This window comes from Budorcas taxicolor, chromosome 1, assembly GCF_023091745.1.
Source record: "Budorcas taxicolor isolate Tak-1 chromosome 1, Takin1.1, whole genome shotgun sequence".
Taxonomy (NCBI): Eukaryota; Metazoa; Chordata; class Mammalia; order Artiodactyla; family Bovidae; genus Budorcas; species Budorcas taxicolor.
The window spans coordinates 208,400,594-208,414,232 of record NC_068910.1 but is presented as its reverse complement, the minus strand read 5'-3'; the positions used below and the strand labels follow the sequence as shown (position 1 = coordinate 208,414,232).

General features: G+C 54.2%; 1 protein-coding gene across 1 annotated transcript in view; it reads right to left on the bottom strand.

Moving 5' to 3' along the window:
• TRPM2 (transient receptor potential cation channel subfamily M member 2) overlaps positions 1-13,639 on the bottom strand; it is a 40,256-nt gene that overhangs the window by 17,656 nt on the left and 8,961 nt on the right. The window contains exons 6-12 of the mRNA XM_052638328.1: positions 13,247-13,427; positions 12,658-12,719; positions 10,572-10,772; positions 6,534-6,636; positions 4,568-4,689; positions 4,042-4,377; positions 501-638 (exon numbers count right to left, since the gene is read on the bottom strand). Coding sequence (XP_052494288.1) covers positions 501-638; positions 4,042-4,377; positions 4,568-4,689; positions 6,534-6,636; positions 10,572-10,772; positions 12,658-12,719; positions 13,247-13,427 — 1,143 coding nt within the window. The remainder of the gene's footprint in view (positions 1-500; positions 639-4,041; positions 4,378-4,567; positions 4,690-6,533; positions 6,637-10,571; positions 10,773-12,657; positions 12,720-13,246; positions 13,428-13,639) is intronic.

The following is a 13,639-nucleotide window of genomic DNA, read 5'->3' as shown; positions in this document are numbered from 1 at the left end:
ATGAAACTTTATTTTCCTATTAAGAGGAAAGCCAGCTTGAAATAAAGGAAAACCATGCGGGGAGTCCTGGCCTGCAGTGTTCTGCTTCTTAGGGAGCCGCCTAGCCAGTCCCCACCATGGGTGATAAAGCCCCATGCGGGCCCAATGCCTAGTAGTCACCCAGCCAGTCCCCTTCATTGGTGATAAAGTCCCATGCAGGCCCAGTGACCAGGAGCTGCCCGGCCAGTCCCCTTCATTGAAAATGAAGCCATACTCAGGCCCAGTTACCAGGAGCCGCCCAGCTGACTGGTGGGAGTTCCCAGACAGCCCACCAACAGGCTCAGGCGACAGCATCTGGGAAGCACCCATTTTAGTAACAGATCATGCCTGAGCCCCCCAACCATCAATGGAAAGAGAAGCAGCCCCTCCAGGGGTGGAACGTGCCTACAGAGTCTACTGACCCGGGCAGCCATGGGGCTGGAGCCCTGTCACTGGTCCACTGATAGTTGCAGTCTGCTGACCTGTGCCCAGATGATTTCTGCCAGCTCCCGGCGGTTCTGCACGATGGCCCAAATGAGAAGATCCCGGACCGGATCTATGGTGAAGGTAGCTTGGCCTGATGAACGCTTGTACAAGGACTGGCGACTCACTCTCTGCACCTGTGATCAGCAGACAGTCAGCACCCCCACCTGGGGGGGAGGGGCATCTGTTGAGGGTGCAGAACCTGAGCTCGGCCCCACTATCCTCGGAGGACGAGCCCTGAAAGCCACTTTTCCAACAACACTCAGATGGTTCTCATGAACACTCATGCACACTGGGGTCTCTTAAGCACCACTCTGGAAACATGAAGAAACACCCAGAAAGTGCAATGCTCAGTTACCACCTACATCATTTGTAGACCCCTGCTACTCGCCAGGCATCCCAACGTTCCTTAGTCTTATGTGATAGCATCAAAATCTTTTTCTATAAAGTAAAATTCTAAGACAGTCTGTTAATAGATTCATGCTGTGACTTCTTCAAGGGACCTTGCAGTGTCTCCTGCAGAGAAGACCAGCAAGAAGGACCAGACAGAGCCACGTGTGAGTGGGAGGCCCCTGGCCCCAGACACACGCAGTCTACAGTGATTCCAGGCTTCCTGGCCCATCGGTAAACAAACACATCCTCAGACAACTCCATCCTCTGGAAGCAATTCCCAGAGAACACATTTCCCACATCACACACAAAACTACACTTTAAGTGATTTCAGAAATTGTCTGAAGGCTCATCTTTATGAAAAAAAGAAAGAAAGAAAGAAAAATTAATTCATCTTCTTAAATTACAGACATGGTTCAATATGAGCTTCCACTTGGGACTTTCATAAGCACTTTCCAACTAGGCATCGTAAATATACTGGAATCAAGAAAACTAGAACCACGAATGTACACAACCAAGCCACAGCCACTTCAGTCTGAGGGGTTCAGCACAGCTCACCTAGGACAATGCATGGATTTGCAAGCCTGAAGAAAGTACATAATTTTCTAGCAGGAAGAAAACAAAATCACTGTGATCTGAGAAGAGACAGAAAACCTAAACAGCAGGACCATCAGGAAAGAAAAAGAGAAAGTTATCAGAATTACTACCCAAAAAGGCACTGGGCCCTGCTGTACTCCCAGGGGATTCTGCCAAGTGTGTAAGAGGCAGTAAACTTCAGCCACATAAACTGTCCCAGAGGGCAGAGAAAGAAGAAACTCTTCCCAATGTTCTTACAAAGCTAGCATAAAATTGATACCAGAACCTGACATATACAACTCTCCCCAAATGAAACTACAATTAAAGACAACATTCTGACACACTAAGTCCTTTCAGTCATGTCTGATTCTTTGCGACCCCATGAACTGTAGCCTGCCAGGCTTCTCCGTCCATGGGGTTTCCCAGGCAACAATACTAGAGTGGGTTGCCATGCCCTCCTCTAGGGGCTGTTCCAGATGCAGGGGTTGAACCAACGCTTCTTACATCTCCTGCTTTGGCTGGTGGGTTCTTTATCATCAGTACCACTGCAAACCCCTAAAAATGTTGGGAATCCAGCATCGGATTAAATGCATGTTACTCTGAAATCAAGTTGAGATTCAAAATAGGGATAAAAAATAATAATGACTTATAATTCACCAAATTCATATGAAAGAAGAAGAGCATTTCAACTTCTCAGAAGGCATCTGACAAAGTTCAGCCCTGAGGTGTCATTTGTAAAACCTTATTGAATCTTGAGAGGAGTTTCACTCACATAAATATACCACAGATGCCAGCATTACACTTAATGCTTAGAAACTGCAGGATCCCCATCAAATAAAGATTCAGACTAGAAAACCCCTATTATTGCCACCCATGTGCGTCTCACGCAGACACAGATGAGCTATGCTGACCTAGCCACACAAACACCAATGGTGTGAGCAGGGCTCAGAGGAATGGGCACAGGGGACAGCATTTTCCTGCATAATTTTTTGTACTGTTGGGAGTTTTTGGAAAGGGAGCTCCTGTACTGAATTGTGTCCACCACTTTCATATGCTGAAGCCCCAACCCTAGTGTGACTGTATTTGGAGATGAGATTTTACACGCGGGCTGGATAAAACACAGCTGGAATCAAGACTGTCAGGAGAAATATCAACAACCTCAGATATGCAGATAACATCACCCTTATGGCAGAAAGAGAACTAAAGAGCCTCTTGATGAAGGTGAAAGAGGAGAGTGAAAAAGCCGGCTTAAAACCCAACATTCAAAAAACTAGGATCATGGCATCTGCTCCCATCACTTCATGGCAAATAGATAGGGAAACAGTGGAAACAGTGACAGACTTTATTTTCTTGGGCTCCGAAATCACTGCAGACAGTGACTGCAGCCATGAAATTAAAAGATGCTTGCTTCTTGGAAGAAAAGCTATGACAAACCTAGACAGCTTATTAAAAAGCAGAGACGTTACTTTGCCGACAAAGGTACATATAGTCAAAGCTATGGTTTTTTCATGTAGCATGGATGTGGGAGCTGGACCATAAAGGAGATAGAGTGCCAAAGGACTGATGCTTTTGAACTGTGGTGCTGAAGACTCTTGAGAGTCCCTTGGACTGCAAGGAGATCCAACCAATCAATCCTAAAGGAAATCAGTCCTGAATATTCATTGGAAGGACTGAGGCTGAAGCTTTCACTCCAATACTTTGGCCACCTGATATGAAGAGATGACGCATTGGAAAGACCCTACTGCTGGGAAAGATTGAGGGCAGTAGGAGAAGGGCATGACAGAGGACAAGATTGTTGGATGGTATTACCGACTCAATGGACAGGAGTTTGAGTAAGCTCCAAGAGATGGTGAAGGATGGGGAAGCCTGGTGTGCTGCAGTCCATGGGGTTGTAAAGAATTGGACACAACTGAGCGACTGAACAACAACTTTATGCACATGATTAAAGTTAAGGGAGGTCATAGAAGTGGGGCCCTGATCCAACAGGACCCTAGCCTTAGGGTGCCTAGGAGAAAAGGAAGCCACACTGGACGCCCTGAGGATGGAGCCAGAGAGTGCTCGGCCCTCTGCAGGCCAGGAGGAGAGGCCTCACCAGAAGCTCACCTGTCAGCACCAAGGCCAGGAGGGGAGGCCTCACCAGAAGCTCACCTGTCAGCACCAAGGCCAGGAGGAGAGGCCTCACCAGAAGCTCACCTGTCAGCACCAAGGCCAGGAGGGGAGGCCTCACCAGAAGCTCACCTGTCAGCACCAAGGCCAGGAGGAGAGGCCTCACCAGAAGCTCACCTGTCAGCACCAAGGCCAGGAGGAGAGGCCTCACCAGAAGCTCACCTGTCAGCACCAAGGCCAGGAGGAGAGGCCTCACCAGAAGCTCACCTGTCAGCACCAAGGCCAGGAGGAGAGGCCTCACCAGAAGCTACCTGTCAGGACCCAGACCTTGACTTCCAGCCTCCACAGAAGAGAAAAGAAGATGCCCGCCATGCAACCTGCCCCATCTGTGTAATGACAGCGAGAGCCAACTTTCCCAATAACAATGAAAGCTCATGTTTCAGAGCTCCAAAGCTGGCCAACACTCACACTGATTTTGACGCTGGGCACTGGGAGGAGGCGCTGCCGGTTGCTGGAGCGGGGCCGGGAGTACAGCGGCTGTGTGGAGTCCCCGAGGAGCTCCCGGAGCACCTGGGCCACATGCTGCAGAAGCACGCTGGGGTCCAGGCGCTCGGGCTCCCCAGCAAGCACCTTGTCCAGCTTGTAGTGGAACAGGCAGGTGGGCTCCAGGTTCTGGTACAGGTAGAACAGGGTGGCCTGGGAGACGAACTCCTTCAGCTGCACCCCGTTCTCCAGGAAGAGCTTCACGAACTCTGGCTTGTTGGTGATGAGGGCAGCCACCATCATGGGGTATAGCTCTGAGGGCTGAGAGGGGGCCATGGGGGCCATGTACTTGGTCATCAGCCTTTGGGCCCCAATCTTGGTACCCCCAAGACAGGGATGCCATCGTCTCCCATTTCGGGAGGAAGCATGCCGGTCGCCCTCACCAAGGACAGGGCCGGAGTCCGGACAAGCCCCAGCAAGGCCCCCCTAGGGCAGCCCCCGGCAGTCTCACCTTCCACTGTCGCTCATCGGTGAAGATCTCATTCTGGGCAATGTCCACGCGGTTCCACGCCACCGCCAGCTTCAGCTGATGGTCCCAGTTCTCATGGCCAAAGTGGTCGAGGCTCCGAGAAGCTGTAGGTAGAAGCACATGCACTGGGGACTTCAATCTGGGCTTCAGAGCCACTTCAAAGCCCAACAAAGTCAGGGTGGGGTCAGCAAGTGTCTCCATCATTTCAGCTGAATAGATAAGGTGCTCAGTCAGGAACCACACACCCGCCCCTCCACGCACATGCCTCCATACAATCACTTTTCCTTTCAGGGTACCATCTGACCATCTCTGGGTTTCCGTCTCCACTCTTGCTTACTCCCAGCCCTGGCCCCAGGTCCTGCCCAAGGCCCCCGCCCTAAGTTTGGAGGAGACACGGTTCTCTGGAAGGCAGGCACCTTGACATTCACTTTCAAAGCTTAGACCACGGAAGCCAGCACATGTCCTTCTTTGCCTTGTTTGCAGAACCACCACCTTACCTAGGTTCTCAGTGCGACTATTTGCCCAGCTAGTTTCTGCTCTTTCTGGACTAACATTTTAAAACATGAGTTGCTATTTAGGGAAGAAGAGAAAAGAACTCTGACCTTTACCTCACAACACACAAAGAAAGTAACGTGACATGAATCACAAACCTACACGTAAAGGCTGTGGCTACGAAGAAAGTATTAGCAACTGCAGGAAAGGGAAAGATCTCTTGGGATGCGAAGAACATAAATAATGAAGGAAAAAAATTGGTAAACTAAAATGTTACCAATAAGCTTTCTTTAGGACTTTCCTTGTGGTCCAGCGTTAAGACTTCAAACTTCCACTGCAGAGGGTTGTGGGTTTGATCCCAGTTGAGGAACTAAGATCCCACAGACCACCCGGTGTGGCAAAAAAATTGAATAGATACATGTATATCCCTTCTGCTCCCTAAAGATCCCTTGGAGGACATATAAAAGCAGACCGTGAACCAAGAGAAAACATCCCAGCATATAGGTCCAACACAGGATTTGCACAAGGATATACCAAGAACCCTTAAATCTCCACAAAAGAGACAAATAACCAATTAAACATGGACAAAAGATCTGACAGACACTTCATCCAGATGAAATGCAAATGGCCAACAAGCCCGGAGACACAAATTCAACCCACACAGCGGTCTGGCTTCACACCCACCAGGAGGGCTGCAGCTTCAAGGACTGACAGGACCAAGTGTGGGTGAAGGTGCAGAGCAGCCTGGACCCACACCCTCAGCGTGGGGACCAGTGCACAGAAACAGTGAACGAGCTGACCCCGTACCATGAACGCTTCCCACTCTGCCATCGCTGCTGGCCTGGGGCCGGCCTCCCTCCAGGGTGAGGGGCCATTCAGCTCAGAACAAACGTTCCTGGGCACCAGGGATGTCATGACCTGCTTCATGCTGGCAGGAAGGACAGGGAAGCATGGGTCTCGCCCCAGAAGTGGGAGAGGAAGGAAGAGTGAAGTGTGGGTCTCGGGAGAACAAGCCAAAAGGCAGAAGTCAGACTAAGGGGTGGAAGTTGGCCAAGAGCGCTGCTGGTCTCTCGGATGCCTGAGTTTGGAGTCTGCCCTGCACCTGGACTCTGTCACTGGAGGCACAGGAGTTAGACAGGAGACAGAACGTGGGGAGGCAGGAGCAGACTTCCGAGGCTCTTTCTTCCTACCCCGGAATTTTACGAGGAACTGTGATGACCATGAAGGGGTAAATCAGTACAGGCTGCACTCAGATTTCAGGTAAGAAGGTGAGTTGAGAAAGGCGCCTACACCCCCACATCAGTGACTGGCACCACCTGCCCAAGGGGAGCGTGAGGTGACCTGGCGAGGTCCAGCTGCTCTCTGACCAGCACATCTGTGCATGGGTAGTATTTCTCGCTCCTCTGGGCGAGGACTCTGGCTCCTCCCCCACATCCTCACCTCACCTGACCCTCACCTTTCAGCAAGGCCTGCAGAATGGCCACGTCCACGTCCTGCTGGCCGTCCTTCCCTTCCCGGAACACAGTGAGCAGCTGCCGCCTCCGGACGATGTCTTGAATCTGCAACAGGCATTTTCCTCATGAGATTCCCCCCACCTCTTCAAAGGGCACCTGCAGAACCAAGGGCCCAGACGCAGAACCAAGGGCCCAGACGCAGAACCGGAGCCCCAGGCAGGAGTCCCGCCTGCCATGTGGCCAGGACCACCACCTCATCCCCATGCTGCTGGGGTGATGAAGATGAAGATGATGATGAAGACGGTGATGAAGATGAAGATGCGTGAGGACCAAACACATGGTGTTTCCGAGTGGCGTTTGGGGTAGAATCTCCACCTCACTGATCAGTGGTATCTGTTCAACACCCAGCGACGCTTAACTGAAGACCTCTGCCTGGGCCTCTGCCTGGGCCTTGCCTACCTACCTATCAATCACCAATCCATCTATCCTCTATTTCCTGTCCCCTTTCTATCTAGCTGTCATCCATCTCATCTACCTATCATCTCTGCTGCCAGAACTGCCACAGTTGGAGAAGACTTGAAAGTCCCTTGGACTGCAAGGTGATCAAACCAGTCAATCCTAAAGGAAATCAACCCTGAATGTTCACTGGAAGGACTGATGTTGAAACTGAAGCTCCAATACTTCGGCTACCTGATGGGAAGAGCCAACTCATTGGAAAAGACCCTGATGCTGGGAAAGATTGAAGGCAGGAAGAAAGGGGATGACAGAGGATGAGATGGTTGGATGGTATCACCGACTCAATGGACATGAGTTTGAGCAAGCTCCGGGAGATGGTGAAGGACAGGGAAGCCTGGCGTGCTGCAGTCCATGGGGTCGCAAAGAGCTGGACACAACTGAACGACCAAATGACAAGACCTGCCACCAGTCACTGCTCCCTTGAACTTTCACCCTGAGGCGGGGGTGGGCCTCAGCTGGTTCCTCACACCCCAAAGCTTCAGACTCCACTCCCAGCTCCCAGGCCACCATGCCCAGCCCCTCCTGCCTTCCCTGCCTTCCCCGCCTTCCCCCACCCCCTTCCCCTCAGCCTGGACATGGCTCTTGCCTCTGTACCCTCTATAAAGACTTCTCCCACCTAAAGGGCCCCTCATACACCCTGCCTCCACCTCTAAGACCCCACCCTTCCCCATCCCTCAGGATCCCGCTTTCATGTCAACTCCAAAATGCCCAAAATGTCTCTCTTCCCAACCCCACCCCATCCTCCAGCCAAAACCTCTCCCGGATTTAACCCTACTCCTGATTCACAGGACGGAGTAGCTACTGCACGTGTGCATTGACCCGGTATTAAGTACTTTCCCAGGTGACCCTGCTCCATCCTCTGAGTCTAAGCCCCATCACCCCTGATCTGCAGACAAGAGAGTGGGACTTCTGAGAGAGGGCCAGCACTCCTCCTGACACCAGCGATGTGGTGCTGGCTGCGGGTCAGCAAGAAGACCCCCAGGGCAGATATCCGCATCCTCCCGGGGCTGCACCCATATAGCCACCATGGGGCAGAGCAGCCCCAAGGCCTGTGGAGTGAATCAGTGATCACAGCTCTGGGGGACCCCTCCCCACTGAACAGGAGCCACCATCACGGGCAGCCCCCTGGCTGAAGACTGGCATGTATGAAACGCCATTTTCAGGCCTTGACTCAGCAATGGATTGATAACACCAGCTCCTATAAACCTCAGCAGATTAGACCCACTTCTGAGAATCGCCTGAATAATTTACAAGCTAACTGAGGGAAGGCCAAAGGCCTGCCGGCCAATACCCACCAGCTCCATGAAGAGCTGACCTGACGTCCACGGTGAAAACATCCCCCAGAACCTTAAGAGGTCCGCTGAGGCCACAAGAAGACAGACGAGAGAGGGTCGCTGTGCTGCCTGTGGAACCTGTCCTGCTCGCCCTGGGCTGCCTGCTGCCCTCCCCCGACCCAGCTCCCATCTGGGGCCCCAGCCCTCTGCTTGGTCTTTGGCTGGTGGGCACAGACCATCCACAAGGCCTGAGATTGGACGTGGTTAGAACCAAGCTGCTCCACAGACTTGCCCTGAAAGGAGCACATCAGGCACTTAAACTGTGAACCTCCAGGAGATTTAACAACCTGGTTTAGCATCTACGGAGTACATGACAGACACAGACCCCAGCTGCTTTGTCAGCCCCAACTCACTGTTGGGGAAACCGAGGGTCAGAGAGGCCCTGACTGCCTCCATCCCACAAAGAATCCTGCCAGGAAACAGGGGTCAGGGGACCTCAGGACAGGTGAGCCCAGGCCCCAGGGGTTCAGAGCACGGCCGGACTGCAGGGTTGGTAGGACCACCGGGGCTGGAGGGCGGTGGTGGTGCGGGGGCTCTCTACCAGCCAAAGGCTTCCTGGGTGTTGAGGGCTCACCTAGCCACTCTCCTTCACACCTTCCCCCTCTTTGGAGCTGGGGCCAGGCCATGTGTCCCTCTGCAGAGCTCAACAGGACCCCCAAAATCTGCACTGGGGATTTGACCAATTCTGAGGCCCATTCCAAATGCCCCAGATGATCCAACTGACTCAAAGGATGTGAAAGAGAAGCTCCTTTCCAGGACTTGGAGAGACGTCCCATTTACACTCCTGCACCACCTCCCCTCCCAGCCCAGCAAGAAGCCTGTCTGTAAGGTTTTCAGAATAAGCCTTGCAAGGTCTTCACCCGCCTGTACCCGGTGTCATCTCCCACTCTAGCCATGGAAGAGCAAATACCGATGCGTTTTACAGCAAAATTACTGAAATGCAGGGCAATCGTGGTCCTGGGCTATAACAGCCATGCTCTCCCCACGAGTCAGGAGAAGGGTCCAAGCCAGACCATTTGGGGGTGGGGGCACCCATGAGGCTCACTGCTCAGGAGTTGAGGGGATGGGCAGAAAGCCACGTCCCAGAGACCCCCGCCCACTCCCTCGACCAGAGCAGCCCACTGTCATTCAGTTCATATGGTAACGTTCCAGAAAAATCTTTGGAATCCAGTGGGCTAGCTAGAAAATGTCACACTAGAAAGAGAAAGAAAAGAGACAATGAAGACAACAGGCTGATGGTTCAGGTCCCAGCCATCCGGACAGCCCGAGTCTGGTGGACAGCGATGAACCAGAGCTGACTGCTCGGTTCTGGCCCCCGGGTGGGGTTCGTGCAGGGTACTAACAGCAGGGAGCTGTGAAGGTAAACAGAAACCCTCTACGACCTGTGCTCTTTCCCAAGAAGCTAAAATGGTCCCAAAACAAGGAGAGAGGACAGGCAGGCACGTGAAGCAAGGCTGAGTCCTCTTTGAATGATCTGTCCCTGGACGTGTAGCCGCGGGGTCCTGTCCCCAGCTCCCTGTGCTTCCACTCAGCATCTCCTCCCACGGGGGGTTGGGGTCCCCTCTTTGGATGGAACTAGCTCCCTCCCAGAATTAGAGTCTCCAAAAGCACTGGCAATGGGATTCCCTCTGGAATGCTGGTCCTAGGATGAGCCGGGCCATGGATGCCTCTATCTGGGGGTGCATGTGAAACCACCCCCAGATCACCACATGGTTCCCAGAGCCACTCGGGGGCCCCCATATGATACATCTACATGTCTCCGCACCTTGACAACCCCAGAAGGTGGACCCTGCTACCCATTGCCGTCACTTGCAGCACCCCAGCTGCCTGAATCTGGGCTCCCCACCCTCTGCCACCCCCAGGGCCTGAGCACCAGCCTCGTGCCCACCCAGTGCACAGGGTCCTCCTTCCAGGATGGCTGTGCCTCGCGCCCTGTGTTACCTGCCCACCTGGAGTTCTGCAGGCGGAGGCCCAGCACATCCTCCCTTGCAGGGCAGCCTGCTGCCTCAGCCAACAGCTCCCTGCCTGCCCGGCTCACAGCCCTCACCCCTGCAGATGGCTCCCATGCCCAGGTCAGCCAGGGCCTCTGAGTCTCAGTTATGTGTGCCCTGGACCCGCTGGCCAGGCTGACAGTGTCTAACCTATGGCTGCAGGTTCACACCTGGTGACTGATGCACCCATCAGCCTCACCTTTTTGGTCCACTCCACGATCTTACTTTCAGTGAAGGTCTCAAACATCCCCTGGAAGAACATGCTCAGCTTCTGCTGAATCAGGGAGATCGTGATCTCAGAGATGGGCAAGCCGGCTACCTGCGCGATGACGTCAGCCACACGGCCCGAGCCCTCCACAACCACGCAGGGGGTGCCGTTGGTGATAGCATTGTAGATGGTCTGCAACACAGGGGCCAGTGTGAGCCCACCCATGCCCACCCCTCCTAAAGCAGAGGGTTTTCTGAGAGCCCTGCTGTCCGGCTGCTGTGAAGGTTTGTTCTTGTTTTAGTCGCTCAGTCGTGGTCGGTTCTTTGTGACCCCGTGGACTGTAGCCTGCCAGGCTCCTCTGTCCATGGATTCTCCAGGCAAAGATACTGGAGTGGGTTGCCATTTCCTTCTCTAGGGGATCTGACCCAAGGATCGGACCTGCATCTCCTGCATTGGCAGGGGGATTCTTTACCACTGAACCACCAGGAAAGCCCCGCTGGGAAGTTTACTGAAGACATTTACTTGGTGCGTTCCTCTGCTCAGAGGGGCGGGCACTGATCCTGATATACATGGGGTACACACCCGACATGCCACCTCTCTCAAGCCTGTCACTTGACTCCACTGTCATGAAAGATTGGGACGTTTCCACCCCCTTAACGTGTGGACACGAGAGCCACCCCCAGAAAGAAGGGGGCACTGCCTGGGCCAGAGTTCCACACCCTCCTTGAGACCCAGGGTGAGACAAGGATATGGAGGGAGACCCCCAGAGATCAGGGTGAGAGCACCGTGAGGAATGGGCACCACCACAGCAGGAAGGATGATCTGTTCTGGGCACTGCTGTGGGAGAGTCTCAGAGGGAATAGGGGGACTCAGACACATTCTGCCCGCAGAGGTACCCCAGGACCTATGCTGACCCCCTGAGGTTACTAAACATAAACAGAACGTCATGCTCTGCCCCAATTCAAGACTTGTGCAGGGCCAGGCTCCCTCCAGTGGCTAGAAGCTGAACTGCCTGCCTCCTCCAGCTCTGGTGGATGCCACTTTCTTGCCTTGTGCCCGCATCGCTGCAGCCTCTGCTCTTGGTCACGTGACCTCCTCCTCGTCTAGGGACACTTGTCATGGCATTTAGGACCCGCCTGGATGGTCGGTGCTAAGATCCTTAGCTTCATACGTGATCAAAGGCCGTGTTTCCAGATGACAGAACATGCCCAGCCTCCACGGTTTAGGGCCTGACATCTTGGCGGAGTATCACTTATCCCGCCTGCTAGAGCACCCATTCCTGGCGTGAAAGATGCAGAGCTGTCTGTCTGTCCTGCCCACCTCTCTCCATCCCCAGGGCGGCTTCCCTGCTGAGTACATCATGGATGAGGGAGGCCAAGGGCACCTGACCTGCCTGGACAGCAGCCATTCCCACTCCATCCTTGTGGACGATGGGACCCACGGCCGCCGTCACGTGGCCAAGAGCAGAGGCTGCAGCGATGCAGGCACAAGGCAAGAAAGTGGCATCCACCAGAGCTGGAGGAGGCAGGGAGTCCAGCTTCTCCAGGGCAGTCCTGCAGCTGCAAGCACCCTACAGTCCTATGGCAGAGGTCAGTTTGGCCCGAGTTCCGTGAGGCAGGCACATTCCCTGCTGGAGAGCGGGTCAGCATGAAGCTCTGTGGCCGTGTGTCAAAGCCTGCTTTACATTCAACTGCTAAATGTAAAGGGGCTGGGGGCGGCGGTTGCTGAGGGCTGTACTTTGAGGACCCCTCCTGGGAGCCTGAGTGCAGAGCTATAGAAGCCCTCCACAGGCTGTCCTGGGGTCCTGCAGGTGAGGGCTGCAGTCCCTCTGGAACCCCTTTTTGCTCTGTGCTGGTCAAGCCCCAGGGCTGACCCTCCCATGGCAGGGCCTCTCAGAAGGCTCCGACCCACCCACCCAGAGAGACTGCGCATGGTGAACGCACCTCCCTCTGTCAGTGGACAGGCTCTCTGCCCCCTCTTGCCGACAGCCTCCCTGGGAGGCAGGTCACAGCACTCTGGGCAGTTATTCACCCACCACAGAACTTGACCCAAGAGGCCCATCCCCAGTAGGACTCACGTTCAGTGTGCCAGGGCCCCCTTCCAGCACCACGCAGACAATCGGGATCTTGATAGCCACGCCTAGGACGAAACAGGGAGCACAGTTGAGGACCGTGGGCTCCAAGCATCCCCGGGGGCCCTCCCCACTCCGGCCAGCTGCAGCCTAACAACACTCTGGGAACCCCAATATGCAGCGGAACTTGAAAACCTCAGCTCAAAGGTGTCCAACCAACCAGCAACACACGTGCAGAACCCTGTGTTTTTGACCTCCCAGCTCCCTAGGGTCCATCCCACCCCAGCCACAGAGGAAATGAGGTCAAAGCCTGAGCTTTGACTCCTTCACGCTCTGGTTTCCAAACTGAGATGTGTGTGTAGTGAAGGGACCACAGGGTGCTCTGTGTCCTGAGTGCCTGCCTGGCCTTTCCTTCTGTTAAAGGGGCATGAGAAGATGACCCCCTGACCAAGTATACAGATGTCCAGGTGTGTTCTGACGGCTGCCCCAGCACCCCACCCACCAAATGTCCTGGCTACAGCCAGCTGAGCCCCAGACCCCTGGACCAGCCCGCTCCCGTCTCCTCCAAGCACCCTGGAAAGTGGGCCCCACTCACCTCCCCTCTCCTTGGTCTGCTGCGATATGAACTTCTCCAGGTTTGTCCTCAGGGGAATCTCGACCCCATAGCGGCCGTGGGTCCCGTCGTCCACAAGGATGAAGTGGGAGTGGTTGCTGTCCAGGCAGGTCAGGTGCCCTTGGCCTCGCTCATCCATGATGTACTCAGCAGGGAAGCCGCCCTGGGGATGGAGAGAGGTGGGCAGGACAGACAGACAGCTCTGCATCTTTCACGCCAGGAATGGGTGCTCTAGCAGGCGGGATAAGTGATACTCCGCCAAGATGTCAGGCCCTAAACCGTGGAGGCTGGGCATGTTCTGCCATCTGGAAACACGGCCTTTGATCACGTATGAAGCTAAGGATCTTAGCACCGACCATCCAGGCGGGTCCTAAA